Below are 18,597 nucleotides of genomic sequence, written 5' to 3' on the forward strand. Positions count from 1 at the left end.
ACTAAACCATCTACTAAGACAACTTATCACCGCGTCTGGGAGCGGTTCCTCACCATGTCAGCACAGAGGGGGTGGCAGCCGGATAACCCGTCAGTGGGAAACATCCTGGATTTTCTACAGTCAGCTCTTGATGCAGGTCTGAGCTACAACACGCTTCGGGTCCAAGTTTCAGCCTTATCGGCGCTAAGTGTCGTTGGGCTAATGATGCTGTTGTCCGTCAGTTCCTGCAGGCAGCCATGAAGTTGAGGCCTCCAGTGAGGGCACTTTTTCCGCAATGGGACCTTCCCTTAGTGCCGAGGGCACTGTCGACGGCACCATTCTTTCCGCTAGCTTCATGTTCTCTATTTCACCTCACCCTCCTGTCAGTTATCACCGCAATTGTCTCCGCCAGGAGGGTCTCGGAGCTACAAGCATTTTCCTGCAGGGGGCCTTATTGTCAAGTTTTTCAAGACCGGATATTATTGAGACCTGTTCCTTCATTCTTACCAAAAGTGTCCTCAGTGTTTCATTTCAATTGGGTGTCGGTCCTCCCGGCCCTGAGGAGTGAAGTGTTGTCTTCTGGGGATGAGTATCTTGGGAGATTGGATGTAGTCACCATACTCTCCACTTACATGATGAGAACGGAAAGCTTTCGTTCCACCGAACGGTTGTTTGTACTGCCCGGAGGCCCGAAAAAGGGATCGCCTGCTTCCACAAGGATCTTATCCACATGGGTAGTGAAGGCTATCCAGTGCGCTTATAAAGCAGCGGGTCTTCCCCCTCCGCAAGAGATTAGGGCTCATTCTACGAGGTCACTGGCTACGTCTTGGGTTCCGGTGGTCACTGGCTACGTCTTGGGTTCCGCTAAGGTTCCGGTGGAGGTCATCTGCAGAGCGGCTAGTTGGTCGTCCTCAAATACCTTCATTAGACACTACAATGTAGCTGTGTCTACCTCTGAGGGTGCGGCCTTTGGCGCATCCGTACTCTCTTCTGCGAGATCTAGGGCTAGGGCTCCCTGGTTACCTGGCACCTGCAATTCATCCAGTTCTAATGGATTCTTCATGTTCATGCATTTTCTTACAGAACAATGCAGATAGCCAAAGCTGTTCCAATTCTATGTACATTGTTCAGATGACTGTGCTGCATATGTACAGCGATGAAGAATAGAAAAGGTTTGTGCACCATTTTCTTCTGTAACTTACATTCGAGGTATTGTGTGCGTTGTGTTCCATTGAAAGGCATGACAACATATTGCATTAATATAGGTTAAAACTGTGAGAAAGCATGGAAATGCCTGCAATTTTCCAAGTTATTAACACACGATGCTGTATGTGTATAAGGGCCCATTCACACCAGATGCAGTGGAATGTGTTTTTTTTTTACACATTCCTATTGCATAGAGAGCCCAAAATCAATGTTGGCTAATGAGCATAGTACACATCATGACTGAGTTGCAGTGCATGTAAATGCAACAAAAGCTACTCTGGGGTTAAAAAAACAACAAAAACAAATACAAAACAAAAAAAAATATTCTAGTGAACCTTGAAGAAGCACTGCTACAGTCTCACTTCCTGTCTGTTTCCTCACAACTTTATCCAAAGCATGAACACTTCACTATCTAAACTCTAATAACCTCCAATAGCATCTTTACAGAAAAATGTCAGTCTAAGAAAAAACACCTCAAACATAAAATTACAACAGGTCCAGGCTCTCTTTAAAAGCTAAATGTCGCTGACATACATGCATCTTTTTTAAACAAAGAAGCCAGAGAGTTTACCTAGAGGTGCTTTCCAACCTGTAATTTTGTAGAAGACATGATGTGGCATAGGGGAAGTGAAGGGGAGGGTATGTATTTTGCTTGTCTGCCTTCCTGAACTTTGTGCAAAAGTGCAACATTTAAATGGAGAATAGAACACTGTACAATCTATATATTCACCTAAAATGTGAAAATGATCAGTTTAAAGAGAATCAGTCACAAAAGCAAATATAATGCACTTTTAGGTCACATATCACAATATTATCACAGTTGATATACTGGGCTTAATACAATTAGAATAGCATTATGTCTATTGTATACACTGACACCACTTTTGATCACTCACTATGTGTTCCTGTGTTCAAACGTGTCTTAGCAAGTCCTGTCTAAGCTACCTTCACATTTTATTCAATGACAAGTAAACAAACTGCATACAAAAAAGGAAATGTAGTCAATAAGCTTGGGATTTTCCAGTTTCCTGTACAGCAGAAATCATTTTGTCATTACTTAAAGCAACACTAAATAAAAATAACTTACATTTTAAAAAGAAATGACTGTGTACCTTTTTTTGTCATTGTTCAGCTCTAAATGCTCCAAAACCCTTTTTTTTTTTCCCTCTAGCCACAACTTCCTGTCAGAGGGTGGCTACTTTTCAGCACACATAGGGACCATGGAGAGGCAAAGCAACCACCCTCTGACACTGGTTCATGTGAAGGACTACAACATATCTTCTGAGTCTCCACCCATAAATCCTCCCCTCTAATTTCTAAGGACCCATTCACATGGGCTGATCAGGAGAGGATAGGTGCATGGATCCTTTCCTGATCACCACAGTATGGAGCAGATGTCACAGCTGTAACATCCATTTTTGTCCAGTTTTTTTCCTCCATCTTGCGATGGAGGAAAAACCACAATTACAGGACCCATGTTTGTCAATGGAGAATCGAATGCGAACAGACATGTGTCCGTTTACATCAGATGGCCCCCAATACGGAATGATCAGGTACGGCAAAATGGATCTCTGATCCATTTGTTTTTCCGGACCTGGCCAGAGTGGGGGGGGGGTAACCAGATGTAAACAGACTCCCGTCTGTTTACACAATGCTGCCCATAGACTTACATTGGGCACCCAATTGGGTCAGCCTGAAAAACTGACAGGCGAACCTGATCGGACTACCCGTGTGAAAAGGGATCTAAAAAGGTGTATTTGTAGTCATTTCAAAAGATATTGGTAAAGTTCCTCTTTAAGATCTCCAAGCACATAATGCGACATTCCTTAAGCCTCTCAATATTCAGAGAAGTGAATCGTGATGAAAATGCCAGTCAAAAATAAAAAATTGAAATATCTACTAGTAAAATCGTCCCTTTAAAAAAAACTGTTTTATAAAATGTCTATTGTCAGGAGAAACCAGGAGAAATTACATTACATGGTCAGGAAGAAAAAATTGAAGAATATGAACAATACTATGTGAAACAGACGGAGGAACAAGAATTTTGTTGTGAAACAGGAACTACTTACAAAGCAAATCCACACTGTGGAGGGGAAATTATTTGCTCTACATTGGATTGTACTTAAAAAGGGACAATTATATATTTTCTCTATGAAAACAGTCTCATATCTCACTTTATGTATGACTTTATAGTGCCAATATACACTATATTGCCAAAAGTATTGGGACACCCCGCCAAATCATTGGATTCAGGTGTTCCAATCACCTCCATGGCCACAGGTGTATACAATCAAGCACCTAGGCATGCAGACGCTTCTACAAACATTTGTGAAAGAATGGGTCGCTCTCAGGAGCTCAGTAAATTCAAGCGTGGCACTGCGATAGGTTGCCACCTGTGCAATAAGTCCGTCCGTGAAATTTCCTTGATACTAAATATTCCACGGTCAACTGTTAGTGGTATTATAACAAAGTGGTAGCAACTGGGAACAACAGCAACTCAGCCATGAAGTGGTAGGCCACGTAAAATGACAGGGCAGGGTCAGTGCATGCTGAAGCGCACAGTGCGCAGAAGTCGCCAACTGTCTGCAGAGCCAATGGCTACAGACCTCCCAAGCCTTGTGTAGCCTTCAGGTTGGCACAACAACAGTGCGTAGAGAGCTACATGGAATGGGTTTCCATGGCCGAGCACCTACATCCAAGCCTTACATCACCAAGTGCAATGCAAAGCGTCGGATGCAGTGGTGTAAAGCACGCCACCACTGGACAAGTGGAGACGTGTTCTCTGGAGCAGGGGTAGCCGCCAGTGGTCCTCCAGCTGTGGTGGAACTACAAATCCCATGAGGCATTGCAACATTCTCACAGCCACAGACATGACTCCTGCAGAGATATGAATCATGGGGTTTGTAGTTTCCCCACAGCTGGAGGACCACTGGTTTGCTACCCCTGCTCTGGAGTGACGAATCACGCTTCTCTGTCTGGCAATCCGATGGACGTGTGTGGCTTTGGTGGTTGCCAGGAGAACGAAACTTGCCTGACTGCATTGTGCCAAGTGTAAAGTTTGGTGGAGGTGGGATTATGGTATGGGGTTGTTTTCCAGGGGTTGAGCTTGGCCCCTTTGTTCCAGTCAAGGGAACTCTTAAGGCATCAGCATACCAAGACATTTTGGACAATTTCATGCTCCCAACTTTGTGGGAACAGTTTGGGGATGGCCCCTTCCTGTTCCAACATGACTGCACACCAGTGCACAAAGTAAGGTCCATAAAGACATGGATGAGCGAGTTTGGGGTGGAGGAACTTGACTGGCCTGCACAGAGTCCTGACCTCAACCCGATAGAACACCTTTAGGATAAGTTAGAGCAGAGACTGCGAGCCAGGCCTTCTCGTCCAACATCAGTACCTGACCTCACAAATGCGCTTCTGGAAGAATGGTCAAAAATTCCCATAGACACACTCCTGAACCTTGTGGACGCCTTCCCAGAAGAGTTGAAGCTGTTATAGCTGCAAAGGGTGGGCCAACTCAATATTGAACCCTACGGACTAGGATGCCATTAAAGTTCATGTGCGTGTAAAGGCAGGCGTCCCAATACTTTTGGCAATATAGGGTATTTTTTATAAAGCCTTGTATAGAACCCTGAACCATTTAAATTGCTTGCCAAGTACAAAGCTGAGGAAGAACAGACCAAACCCAGTGTGGCATACCAAACCCCCATCTCAGCAGCAGACAACCTGTAGCTGAAAGCCCTGGGCTGTACAAAGACTAAGGCTGGGTTCACACCTAGGCGTATCGAATATGCGCGTTTCGTGGTCGCGCGTTTTGCTGAAAAAAAACGCGCGTTTTCGAGGGCTACTTGGCTGTATCTCAATGGAAACGCACGACAAAAACGCCCCAAAGAAGCTCCTGTACTTCTTTGGGCGTAGGGCGTTTGGTAGCGCATTCATACGGCCTGTAATACGCCCAGGTGTGAACCATACATACATAGTTACATAGTATTTGAGGTTGAATAAAGACATTAGTCCATCAAGTCCAACCTATTAGGATCTCATTCTAGGAGTACCCGTACCCCTGTATATTACGGTCCCTTAAGAAATCGTCCAAAAGTTTCTTGAACAATTCCACATTATTTGCTGAAATCACCGCCTGTGGCAGTGAGTTCCAGACCCTAACTGATCTTACTGTGAAGAACCCCCTTCGCCCCTTGTGCTGGAATTTTTTTTCCATCAATTTTAGGTGATGGCCTCTAGTTTTTGTAACGGAGTTAATTTTAAACAGTTTATCGCTAATGTTGCTACCACCATTAAACATTTTGTACATGGAAATCATATCCCCCCTTAATCTCCTCACCTCTAATGTGAACATGTTTAAATTTAGTAGCCTCGTCTCGTAGCTCTGGTCCTCCATACCCCTAATTAGTTTGGTTGCCCTTCGCTGGACTTTTTCCAACTCAAGGACATCTTTTCTTAGTACTGGTGACCAGAACTGGACCGCGTACTCCAGATGAGGTCGAACCAATGATCTATAAAGTGGCAAAATTATAGACTTGTCCCTGCAATACATCCCCTTTTTAATACAGGACAAGACCCTGCTAGCTTTGTTTACAGCAGCCTGGCACTGCAAACTACCTTTCAGTTTGTGGTCTACAATGACCCCCAAATCCTTCTCCATTTCTGACTTCCCCAGCGGCATACCCATAATTGTATAACCCATTTGTTTATTTTTAATTCCAAAGTGCATTACTTTGCATTTATCGACATTAAACCTCATCTGCCACATTAATGCCCACTCCCCTATTTTATCCAGGTCCTCCTGTAATGTTATAGTGTCTAAGTCCGTGTCTATTACCCTCCCTATTTTGGTGTCATCCGCAAACACGGAAATATCGCTGTTAACACCCTCCCCGATGTCATTAATAAATAAGTTGAACAATATGGGACCCAGCACAGAACCCTGAGGCACACCGCTCATTACACTAGCCCAGTCTGAAAAGGTGCCATTTACAGATACCCTCTGGACACGTTCCCGTAGCCAGTTCTCTATCCACGTACACACCACCTCATCTATGCCCATAGCCCTCAGCTTGTGTAGCAAGCGTTTGTGTGGTACCGTATCAAAAGCCTTTGAGAAATCCAGATATACCACATCCACCGGCTTACCTCCGTCCATATCTCTACTTACCCCCTCATAAAAAGTTAGCAAGTTAGTTAGGCAGGAACGGTCTTTCCTGAACCCGTGCTGATTGTCATTAACTATCCCGTTTTCCTGAACAAATTCTACCAGATAATCCTTTATTATGCCCTCTAGCATTTTACAAACTACCGATGTTAGACTGACCGGCCTATAGTTCCCAGGTTGGCACGTTGCCCCCTTTTTGAATATTGGGACTACCGTAGCCCTCCGCCAATCACTGGGGATCCTACCAGTCATTAAGGAGTCCTTAATACCCATAGGAAATAATGGGATTTCGGTGTTTGAGCGTTTTGCAGAGCGTAGGAACGCGCTACAAAACGCCCAGGTGTGAACCGGACCTAAGGGCTTCATTTATAAAACATCCTATACTCATCAGCACCATCTAAGGGAGCTAAAAATGAAGCCCATAGCTTTGTTTACATCCCTGCGGTTTATCTTCAGCCCTTTAAGCGTGTACCATTATCTACCAGAAACATAAATGGGGCAGTCTAGAGAACATCTCGAAAATTCCAGAGTTGGTTCCATTCATCTATACCAGTGTTTTTCAACCTTTTTTGTGCAAAGGCACACTTTTTTCATGAAAAAAATCACGAGGCACACCACCATTAGAAAATGTTAAAAAAATTAAACTTTAGTGCACACTCTTCATACATTTAAGTGCTGGCCAAGGCCTGAGTATTTAAGCACCACACCCCTGGGTTGAAAGTGTAAAGTGTATACATATCTCAAATAAAAAGACATTTTTATTCAGAATTGTCTTTTGGCACCATTAAAGCCCCACTTTTTTTCTTTTTCTTTACACTAGTCAAGTGCACACTGCTGGTGTGTCATGGAAAAGAACCCCCTCACCTTCCCAGTTGCTAGGAGCGTGACAAGACCTGCAGAAAGGGGGGTCCTCTGAGGGATGCTGGCAGAATTGCCTCTATCAATGCTCCGGCTCTGTAACGGCTCAGAGCTCCTGTCACGTCACCGGCTCCTCCCCCCGAGCTGGAGACGTGACAGAACCTTTCATCGCTCCACCCCTCCGGCTCTGTCACGGCTTCATCTTTTCTCCACGCCGTCACTACTCCACGCCCCCCTGCTCTGTCACGCGGCTGCATCACCGCTCTATACCCGGTCACCGCCGCTCCACGGCCCCAGCTATGTCATGGCGGCTGCTCCACGCTCCCAGCTCTCGTCGCGGCTCCATTGCCGACCCGCGTCCCCTGCTCTCGCACCGGTATGATTGGTCTATTTGTGAGCCAAAGCCGCGGCACACCAGACAATATCTCACGGCACACTAGTGTGCCGCGGCACAGTGGTTGAAAAACGCTGATCTATACGATACATAATATTGTGTACAAGAGTAGTAAGGAACCTGGACTATGCAGGCAGGCAATTAATTCAGAACTCGCATTTCTGTTTCTAGTTGCCCTTTAAAATGCAGGCACTCTTCCCCTCAATGTAACAAATATTGTAATATACTAACCTTCAGCCCTGTTCCAGATATCTTCAGTGTGTGACCTTGCCCTGTGCTGCACAAACTCTGCATGAAAAAAGGTCCCGGGCCAAGCCCTTGGCCCAGTGTGGCACAATTTCTTTGGAATGTTTGGTTTGTACCCATGACAGGACATGAACAAGCATAGTAGTACAGACCCAGCTTTTGGAATGAATGATGCCATGGTACAAGTGTGTAGAGCCGAAGGGTGTGGATAGTGCATATTTTTGTGCAAAAATAGAGAAAATACTGGGTAAGCCATATAACTAATGACACATTTAAATCAAACACTCCATTCCTAAGTAGCCATTCAAAGACTAGGTACACTTTGCTATAATTATTAATACTGAAATACAATAAAGCAAGCAGGCTTTGCAACACATTTTGCAAAAGAAAAAGTTCAAAAACTAGGTACAAAAGAGATAACTTAAAGAAAGAATAAAATAAATATTGTACATGGAAACAATTCCAGAAAACAGTAGGTCCCCCTGCACTCCTTACAGCGCTTCCGGTACAAGTGAAAATAGTGGTGCTTGCAGTGACAATCACAGATGGCGCCGTGTACAACAGTCAATGAACAATAGAAATCCCCAGTACTCCGTAAATGAAATAAAAAAAAAAAATCAATTTGGACTAAACGTCACACATATCGCATAATCCCACGTCCGTCACATCTCTGCCCTGATGAAGGGACCCTGCGTGGTGCCGGAACGTTGGATTATGCGATATGTGTGACGTTTAGTCCAAATAAATTGATTATTTTTTTTTATTTCATTTACGGAGTGCTGGTGATTCTATTGTTCATTGTACATGGAAACAAGACTTGATAGATGTGTTGGATCTTTGATCCAGGCACATCATAATTTAGGCTTACAAAATTAGCACAATGTACTTACATGGCCCGCTGCACTGAAGCTGCTCACATAATTTACATTAATGCATGTGGTGCTCATTAAATATGTATGCTCGTTGACATGAACAATAGTCAGAAAAATGGATGACCTAATGGAACATAGCCCGGAAGGAGCAATTAAGACTCTTTAGTAGATTGCCCTTAGGATAGTAATTTCATGAACATCCATTTCCTCTGTTCATAAATGATACACACAGGCAAGATTTCACTGGTGATGTAATTTGAGAAATTCTAGTGAAAAATGGAGCAATGATTAATGATTGAGGGAAAACAGGTATGAGAGACAAAAGCATATGATGCCAGCAACAGAGCTAATTATACAGCCAATTAAAGAACCCCTCACTTTTACTCAAAAAAAAAAAAAGGGAAATACTTTTAGCAAACAAGCATGAAAAAGTATAAACAAATCATCAAATCATTCAATTAAAAAAAGAGGTATGATACTAAAGCATTATCATACATAGCTAAATCTAAACAAACTAGCCATACAGAGCCCACTGCTTTTAGTCAGTCTGGCCAGAATGGTAGACCTATAATGTCTAAAAACAGTTCAAGGAATTACAAGTGATTAGGGATGCACCAATACCGTTACTAGTATCGGTGCCGAGACCAAGTATTTGGGCGAATACTCGTACTTCCGCCATCAGGAAGCTGGGCAGCGAGTCAGTACACACCGCCCGGCTTCCCGATTGGCCAGGAGTCCAGCTCCATGCTCCCTGGTGACAAAGGAGCATGGAGCTGGCTTCCCAGCCAATCAGGAAGCCGGGCAGCCTGTAATGACTCGCCGCCCGTCTTCCTGATTAGTCGGGAAACTGGCCAACCAGGAAGCCAGGTGGCGAGTCAATACCCACCCCCCAGCTTCCTGATTGGCCAGAAAGCCGGGTCTATGTTTCTTTGCTTTTCTGTTAATTGCCACAGAGTCCACAGATATGCATCTTGAAAACAGTGGGCATTCTGTAGTATTACTGAACCACCCTGCTATGATGCATTAGTATGTCAAAATTCCAAACACTGGATGCTGATATCTCACTTTACTACTTTGTCTTTTGACATGTCAATTGATATTGTGTGTTTGTTATATGCATAGTCAGTATGATCCTTGTGTCTCATAAGTGATGTGACTTGTTTGTTTTCATGAAAAGAACCTTTAATGAAAAACTTAAATAATAAAAAATCATAAACAACAACAACAACAAATATAAATAAAGTGCCTTACAATCAAAACAAAATCTATAAAAAGGTGGTAGAAGGGGGAAACTGGAGGTGTTGGTCACAGCACCTCTTCTAAACTACCATCTTTTTAAAGTGAAAGCTTACGATTAAAAAGACAAAGTATAACAGGCTCTTTATAAGAAATAAAAAAAAAAAAAAAAAAAGGAGTGCATTTAAAAAAGTTTTTACAACAATCTCACCTCAAGCACAGGTCCTGCTCCTAGTATGGTCCTCTCAACACCGCTAGCATGTCCTTTCTGACTCAGTGCTGTCAAACAGTGTATTAGGAAATTGGTGCTTTGCGTCTTTCCAGAGCCACTTTCACCAGAAATAACTATGCACTGGTTGACTTTCTTCTTCAACATAGTATGGTAAGACACATCCGCGATGGCAAAAATGTGAGGCTCTAGCTTGCCGAGCTGGTGATTGTCATACATTTTGACATATTTTGGATTATAGATGGGCAAGAATTTAAATGGGTTGATGGCTATAAGGATACTTCCTGCGTATGTATAGATTTTGTGCTTTAGAAAACGGGTTTTAAGGTTTCCCAAGATGGCTGACTCCGTTAGTTTGGGCAAGTTACACAAGTCATTGAAATGTTCCTGGGATCGAGGGAGAAACCCGCGCTCCACAAGCCTCCTGGCTTTTTCCTCTTCTGAAACAAGAGGCAGATGGACATACTTAATGGTCCCATCCTGGTTCTTCTCTTGTAGAAGGAAATAGTACCCTTCTGCCTGTGGGTGCCTGTCCAAAGCCTTACGTGGCCACAGAAGCACTCTTTGTACTGGGGAGTCATTGGGATCCAGGATCCACTCCTCTCCTCCCGACTCCTTCACCTCTGCCAGAACATAAGTTTTGGAAGTGTCCAGACCAAGAGCAGCAACTGCATTCTTGACTACATCAGAAGCTAATGATTCTTTTGTGGCCAGAACAGTGCAACAGTTTGAGTCCTCTCCAGCGAGCTGGGGATAAACGTATAGGTTGTAAGACGCCTTCTCATGTCCAGTGTCATTTTTTAAACTCATTCTGCGCCTGTCCTGAATCCAACATGCCGTGCATCAAAAAGCTGCATTCACTGACTGAAAGGCAAAAACAACATTTTAGCTATGTGTCTGGCCATTCACAAAACACATATTCAACTTTTTTACATAACAAAAAAAAAAGGTACAATAATGCATATCAATACATCATAAACTGGAATCTTAAAGTACAAATATAATATACACACTGATTTCTCTTATTTCTGATTATTACACTTACACAAATCATAACAATTAAATGGTCCATACGTGGACCATTTAAACAACTGGCTTCTTGGTCAGATGCTATTGCAATAGAGCTGTTCATCCGATATACATGTAAATAAAACATTTAAACTTTTTTTTACGCTGGAATGGTTTGAATGAGAATTCCTCTTATTTCAGCCATGGATCATGCCTATATTTCAGATTATTGAGTAGATTTAATAATTTAATTGATTCCAATTGCTTCTAGGCATTACCTCTATTTTCAACCTGGCATATCTGCGACAGCCAAGGCTCTGATGTGAATGAAGATGATAATTCCGAGTACATTTTCCATATGCTAATTGGAGGCATCTCACAAGCGGAGAACTCATCATAACTGGTGTCACTGGCCTCCCAAGTGGTTTCTTTACAGGAATATACAGCAAATGCACTCCAAAAGGAAGAAGCATGGAAGTTTATTCAAATAGTGATCCCCTGCTGTATTCATTGCACCACGGTCAGGCACAGATAGCAAACAAAAAAAACATTATTAAATGTCCTAACCCTTCCCCTTTCTAAAAAGTGACAATGTGTTTTGTCCATATACACATTAGAGGAAATTTTCGATCACTTCTTAATAGAACATGAGTGGATCTTTTTCCAATAAAGACACAGGCAGCAAAGAATGCAACTAAGACTCAAACCCTTTCTAATGAGAAATAAAATAAAGTGTTCTGGCTGGAGTTGGGCTTTACAGTGCACTGGAAGGCAACTTAAATAATGGTAAAAATGATGGCAGATATGAATCACAGGCACCTAGAAGTGACAGAATGTATCCACAGTTTTGTCTCCCAGAGTTACTGCATAGCTTGGGAATCCAGGGTGTTCAGTATGCAAATCTCAACATGGTTGTCCGAACCTGAACTCTGGCTCACCTTTTTCTTTCCATCCTTACTGGTAATGGGGGATGTGCATCATAATAATGGACTAATGATGAGCTATGGGAAACAAGACGCTCCAAAAAAACAAAACAAAAACACACAACAAATTAAATAAAAAATGTATCTTTATTTATTATTTAATTGTATATCTGCTATATCTTGACCACCATTTAAAGCCTAACACCAGCCCAATTGTTTTTAACCACTTAAAGACCAGGTGTTATACCGCCTTCCTGTCCAGGACATTTTTCAGTGTTCATCGCTGCAGTACTTTGACTGACATTTATTCCATCATACAACGCTGTACTGAAATTAATTTTATACTATTTTTGGGGGACAGATAGAGCTTTCTTTTGGTGCTATTTAAATCACCACTGGGGGTTTTAATTTTTTTACAATATTAAGGAAAAAGTTAATCGGAAAAAAAAAGTTTTGTTTACATTAATGTTATAATACAGTTATTATCCAATCTTTTGGTAAAATATAAAAGACGGGGTCACGTCGGGTAAATAGACACCAAACATGTCAAGCCTTAAAATTGCACACACCCACGAAGTCGCAGAAAACGATCACACCCAAAATTGGCCACAGGAGATGCTTTAAAAGTTTTTACTGCTCATCAGTCCAGTGTTATCAGTGAATAATGGCCGTAGAATTATTGCTCTCATTCACATGTAACATATGCGGCGTAATGGGCGCAATCGTAATTTTCACACGTATGAGCACCTGGCGCATTTGTGAGCGCGTATGTGGGAGTGGGGACTTTAAAAAAAAATTTTTTTTTTTTTTTTATTTTTTAGGTGTGAAATTGTTTTTTTTCACTTAACGGTATTGTTATCAAGCCCCCTGTGTGATAGGTCCTCTTTATAGAGACATCAGGGGTCTTTAAGACCCTTAATGTCACCTAGGAACCCCCGAAGAAGTTTCTCCCCAGCTTCTGAAGCCGGAGAGTGACACAAGAATGCGGAAGTGAGGCAATATACATGACTTCACGCATTCCGCCAATGGGGAGGAGATCAGAGGCAGATCGTGTACTGCGCTCCCTCTGATCACCTGTCAAAGAGCCACATGCTGGTCCCGGGCTTGCACCAGACACAACGGAGCTCGGGACCAGCAGAGGGGGCGCACAGACCAGCACCTCAGAAAAGCGATCCGCCGGGTCTACAGCCAGAGGATCACTTGTATGTAAACAGGCATCGTTGCCCTTTACAAATTTTGACAGGTTCCCACTCGGCGCATCTGAATGGGCGGGGCTCTTTAGACGGCATATCACATCCAAGAAGCTCCCGGCCGGCTGATTAATTACAAGCCGGCCGGGAAGCGGTTAAACTTTGGACACAGTGAGAATAGAATACATTCTCTGTCTGGGTTTTTTTTTCCACACTGTGGAGATTTCCCTTTGATTCCTGCTGTCACAGGAAGTAATGGGAAATATCTCCAAATGGGGAACCAGCTACCACAAAAAAAAATTACAGTACGAAAGACTGCAAACTCTGCTAGGATATTATTTCTTTCTTGGTCTTCCTGTCCTGCTTTCTTGCTCCATTATAAGCAGGGACAGGAAGAGCGTTGAAATCTCCCCAATGGGGTCACAGACAGCATTAAAACTTGATAGAAGTATCTACACTTCCCAAGTGTATATAAAACATTGTATGTGGAACAGCAGTTTGTGCAATACTTTCACTGAAGTGTAGTGGTTTATTGCATACTGCTTAAAACAATAAGGTATGTTATCTTGGGATATTTGATGTAAAAAATAAAAAAATAAAAAAAGTAACATTATAGGCTCAATTCATAAAGCTCCAACATTATCCCAAAGCTGTACAATCATTCTACAAGCCCCTTTGCAGTTAACAAAACTATGCAATATTTGGATAAACCCAAACGGTCCATTTAAATGTGCAATACATCAGGCAGGTCCTTCCACTAAAATAGTTGACGGTAGATCTAGAAGAGATTGTACAATCAGTTGTATTACATATTGGCCAGCCTAAAGTATATTTCCACTCTTGCAGCCAAATTGGGATAACACATATTGTAGATTTGTAGTTCTGCCACTGCTTGAGCACTGAGGTTGTGCGATTAGTGTGATTATTCTAATAAAATCAAGATTTCTATTTCTATGACCCAGGGAGGATTTACACAGTGCTTGGAGGAATAAACCTAGTAACAGAATTACAAGGTCCTACTTTGGAAGTCTTGCATGGTCAGAGTTTTAGGTCTCAATTACATGCATGTGCACATCTGTACGGTGACCTTTAGTTGGTGTACATTCCTAGGACAGGTTATGGCTGACCAACATCAGTGCAGGTCCAGGTGCATGCACTTGGACACAGACAGTCTACATTCAAGTGCGTGCACCCAGACCTGCAGGTTTAGGTTGGCACGCAGCTGCATCCTGTCCGGAATCACAGGCTGCACCTGTCCCCCATAGGAGCAGGTCTGTGCACAGGTGTGCATGCCATACAGATGTGAAAATCCATGTGAATGAGGGGAATGCAGGAGGACTGCTGCAAGATGCATAGTACTATGTTTCTAACAAGAAAACCAGAAAGATGCTATTATTTTCTGTATGAATGCTTGAAATACACAGAAGGTTCCCTTGACTACAAAAATTGTTTGTCAGTAAAGATGAAAGTACTAAACCATCTGAAAAACTATTCTACATACTTTGCTATGCAGTTTCACAGCACTTTCTTCTTTGTAATACACATTGAAGGATATTTATCAAAACTGGAGCAGCTATGCATGGCAGCCAATCAGCTTCTCTCTAGTTTGTTCAGTTAAGATTTGAATACGAGAGAGAGAAGCCGATTGGTTGCCATGCACAGATTCTCCAGTTTTGATAAATTCCCCTCATTGAGCAGAAATTTGCTCAGGGCTAGTTCACACCAAGCGCGTTCCAGGAGCAGAGCAGAGAAGTTACAGAACGGATCAAAACTGTGTCCAATGTACCCCAATGGTATTTTGTGCTCTAGTTCACACCACAGTTCCAGAGCATGTTAAAAAAAAAAAAAAAACTGCAGCAAGCTCTATTTTTCCTGCTCTGGAACGTATGCAAAACGCCCTGGAACACACTGAAAGCCCTTTTTTTTTTTGTTTTTTTTACAAAAATGGCCCGGAATGCATCAAAAACGCAGCAAAACCCACTGCATTGCGTGTGCAGAAACTAATGCAGATCTGGTCTGCATTTGGTGTGAACAAGTCCTAAAGCTGCCCATAAACGAAGCAATCCTGCAACTCAGCATGAGCCTCAAGTAATGTCACCACAGACTAACCCTCTATTTACAGGACTTGCATGTGACCACTTAAAAAGGAGAACTACGGGGTTAGGGCTTTTCCCCATAGTTCTCCTAAGGGTAACGGGAGGACACAAACTAGCGTCCCCCCGTCACCCAAAGCTCAGTATACCGCGAGCTACAGCTCGCGGTATACTGAGACGCCGCAGTCGGAACGGATCCTGACAATTATGTCTGGATCCACCCAGCTGCGTGAGTGACAGCTGGCTCTGCCTATCTAGAGGCAGAGCCATCAGTACCCGCCCTATCCCTCGTCCGTTCCGCCAGTCAGCGCTGGAGGATCGGAGGGGGGGAATCCAGTCCCTCCCGTCACGGCTCTCTGCCGGCACAGGATCGAGAAGTGAGCGAGCGCCGGTATGTGTTCGCTCACTTCCCGATCTACTGAGCCGACCTGTGACAGTCTCATTGTCACAGGTCGGCTCAGATTATGAGGCTGAGTGAAAAAGACTCACCTCATAGTTCTCTTTTAATAAAAGCTAGTCCCTAGCAAGATGACCAGAGCCGATGAAGTCTATTGCTAGAAGTAACACACGCACACTTTCTAAATATGATCTAATGCTCTCATCAAAGTAATTCAAATACATGTTCCTGTGCTGACAATATCTTGTGCTTATGCTAACGTTTGTTTTGTGTTACACAAGAAAATATAGCTCTAGTTCGACTATGGTACATTTTTCCTTGCTTGGCCACAACTACTACTACAATTTTGGAAAGCACACAAAAGAGTGTCAGGAAATAATTCTTGTTCTACATCAGACACTGAACACATCCTGCCAGACTGAATCATTGCCAGGTCATGCTGAGGTCATCAGATGTCTGAATGATATTCCAAAGCACACAAACTCAAAATGTACAGTAAATAGCTTTAAATGTGCGGCGCATGACCAACACTCCTCAAATGGTACATCTTTCAGCCATTTGCTACAGTGTAAGGGGACTGGAGGCCCTGTAGCTGCAACTTCCTACATACATACTACTTTTACAGGCATTTTCTGATCACTGGTGGTAACTATATAGCACGAAGGAGAAGAAAATTCGCTTTGGAAAATGACTGTCTTATTCTACAATGGTTTACCAATAATGCACATTAAACAGCTGTAGAGTTTAGCTGTGATCAAGCTACAGCCACCCTTTCCTGTGTCATCATATACAGAAACCACTGGAAAATATGAACAGTTAAACTTAGAACAACTCTCAGGCACACAATCAATAAAAACTCTGCCTTAGGGCCAGCCTGATAATTAATTATCATTAGATCTGGCCCTGTACGCTGGCGATCTTCATGGGACTGAGGAGCCTGAGAGCTGCCGCCGGCCAGAGGACTGCAATACCCAGCACGCAGCCTGGCAGTAGCACAGCGTGACAAGGGAGGGGAGGCCGTGAGGTGGCTAAGGGGGGTCCCGAGGTCCAGTCCAGATGACGTGAGGTGCTCCTTGTAGGGAATCAGGATCCAACACAGACGGGAGAGCTGCAGCCTGCAGGTACTGTGCTGCGACACTGTCAGTCAGTATATATCTCCCCTTCTCCATCACTTCTTCTGTGCTGTAGAAGTGATGGAGAAGAAGGGGAGTGATATACCGATAGTAGTATCTGTGACCTGTGTACCACCAGCCTCCACACTAGTATGTAATCTAATAATTTTTACTATAATTTAAATAATATAGATAAAACTATGTGGGGGGAATGCTCAATGGGGACAGTATGGACTCCATACTGTCCCCATTGAGCATCCCCCCCACATACACTTTTTACTGTAATTTAAATAGACAAAACTATTTTTTAAAACATCTCTAATTGATGATTTTCCTGATCCCCCACTGATATCTCTCCTGCGCAATGAGGAGAGAAAGCAGGGGAAGAATCCACAGAAGCGGGCACCAGATAGAAAAACTTTTTTTGGAAGTAAATTATTTTGTTGTAAATGCTCTGAACTATTTAATGTCTGTTTTTGGCGTTTATTATTTAAATATTTAGGCTATTTCTTAAAAGGGAAAGTAAATAAAAAAGTTAGAAAAAAAATGTTTTATTGTAATTATGCATCATGCATTTTAATTATTAAAAGTACAGGCTTTGTTATTATACCGTGTGATATACTGTATATGCCGCTGTATTATACTGTGTGATATGCTGTATAGATCACGGTATTATACTGTGTGAACCAGCCCGACCCTCGACTTGGAGCATTTTTTTAAATTTTGGCCCACTGTGTATTTGAGTTTGACATCTCTGGCCTAGAGTGTGGTACCGTGCGCTAGGGGTGTTGCATTGCCATTCACTTGAATGATACTCCAACACACCTCCTGACAGCCATGTATTGCAACGCAGCAGTGGAAAAAAAAAAAAAGTAGTGCATGCTCCAGAAAAAAATGCTTGAATCTCCCTTGCTGGCTACTGTACTCGGACAGCTGCCACCCACTTCTGTCAGAATACCCCAAAAGTGACTGCGGCCAATTAGCCCTCGTTCACACCTAGGCGTATTGCAAAAGCGCGACCGTCGCGCGTTTTTTTACCGCGATTAAAAAAGTTGCGCGATTCCAAAGTCTACTTGGCTGTATTCCAATGGAAAACGCCCTACAAAACGGCCCAAAGTAGTAACTGTACCTTTTCAGGCGTGGGCCGTTTTGTAGCGCGTTCGGGACGGGCGGAAATACGGCAAGGTGGGAACGAGTCCATTGACTCCAATGCAATTTATATTTTTGAGCGTTTTGTAGAGCGTTCTTCGAGCGTAGAACGCGCTACAAAACGTTCAGGTGTGAACGAGGGCTTAGTTGCAGTCAATGCTCGGCTGACAATTTTTGTCAGTTATGACAGACAAAAAAAAAAAAGTGTATTCGTTATTAACAAGAGAAGCGTTTAGTCTGCATATGCCTAATGTCTTGGGGAACAAAGGGTGGGGTATGAAGGCACTACCATATTTACATGCTTGGGAGATGGAAAGGTTAATTTGTTCTCGGACCAAAAAAGCATCCCAATGTATCCCTATGGTATTTCTGGGCTCCGTTCACAACAGCGCAGTCCGTTCCGGACCAGACAAAGGAAATACTGCTTGTCTCATTTTCCCTGGTCTGGAATGCACTGGAACTCATGGAAACACATCAAAAACACACAAAACGCACATGAAAGCCCATTTTAGGCTAAAAAAAAAAAAAAAAAAAA

General features: G+C 43.0%; 1 protein-coding gene across 1 annotated transcript in view; it reads right to left on the reverse strand.

Moving 5' to 3' along the window:
• The window catches only part of MYO9B (myosin IXB), a gene marked incomplete at its 3' end in the record, with an annotated part of 99,197 nt that overhangs the window by 77,514 nt on the left and 3,086 nt on the right, over positions 1-18,597 (reverse strand). Inside the window, exons 2-4 of the mRNA XM_018568204.1 lie at positions 13,196-13,436; positions 11,477-11,626; positions 10,173-11,032 (exon numbers count right to left, since the gene is read on the reverse strand). Coding sequence (XP_018423706.1) covers positions 10,173-11,032; positions 11,477-11,626; positions 13,196-13,436 — 1,251 coding nt within the window. The remainder of the gene's footprint in view (positions 1-10,172; positions 11,033-11,476; positions 11,627-13,195; positions 13,437-18,597) is intronic.

Source organism: Nanorana parkeri, unplaced genomic scaffold (assembly GCF_000935625.1).
Source record: "Nanorana parkeri isolate BGI_ZX_2015 unplaced genomic scaffold, ASM93562v1 scaffold1154, whole genome shotgun sequence".
NCBI classification, from domain to species: Eukaryota; Metazoa; Chordata; class Amphibia; order Anura; family Dicroglossidae; genus Nanorana; species Nanorana parkeri.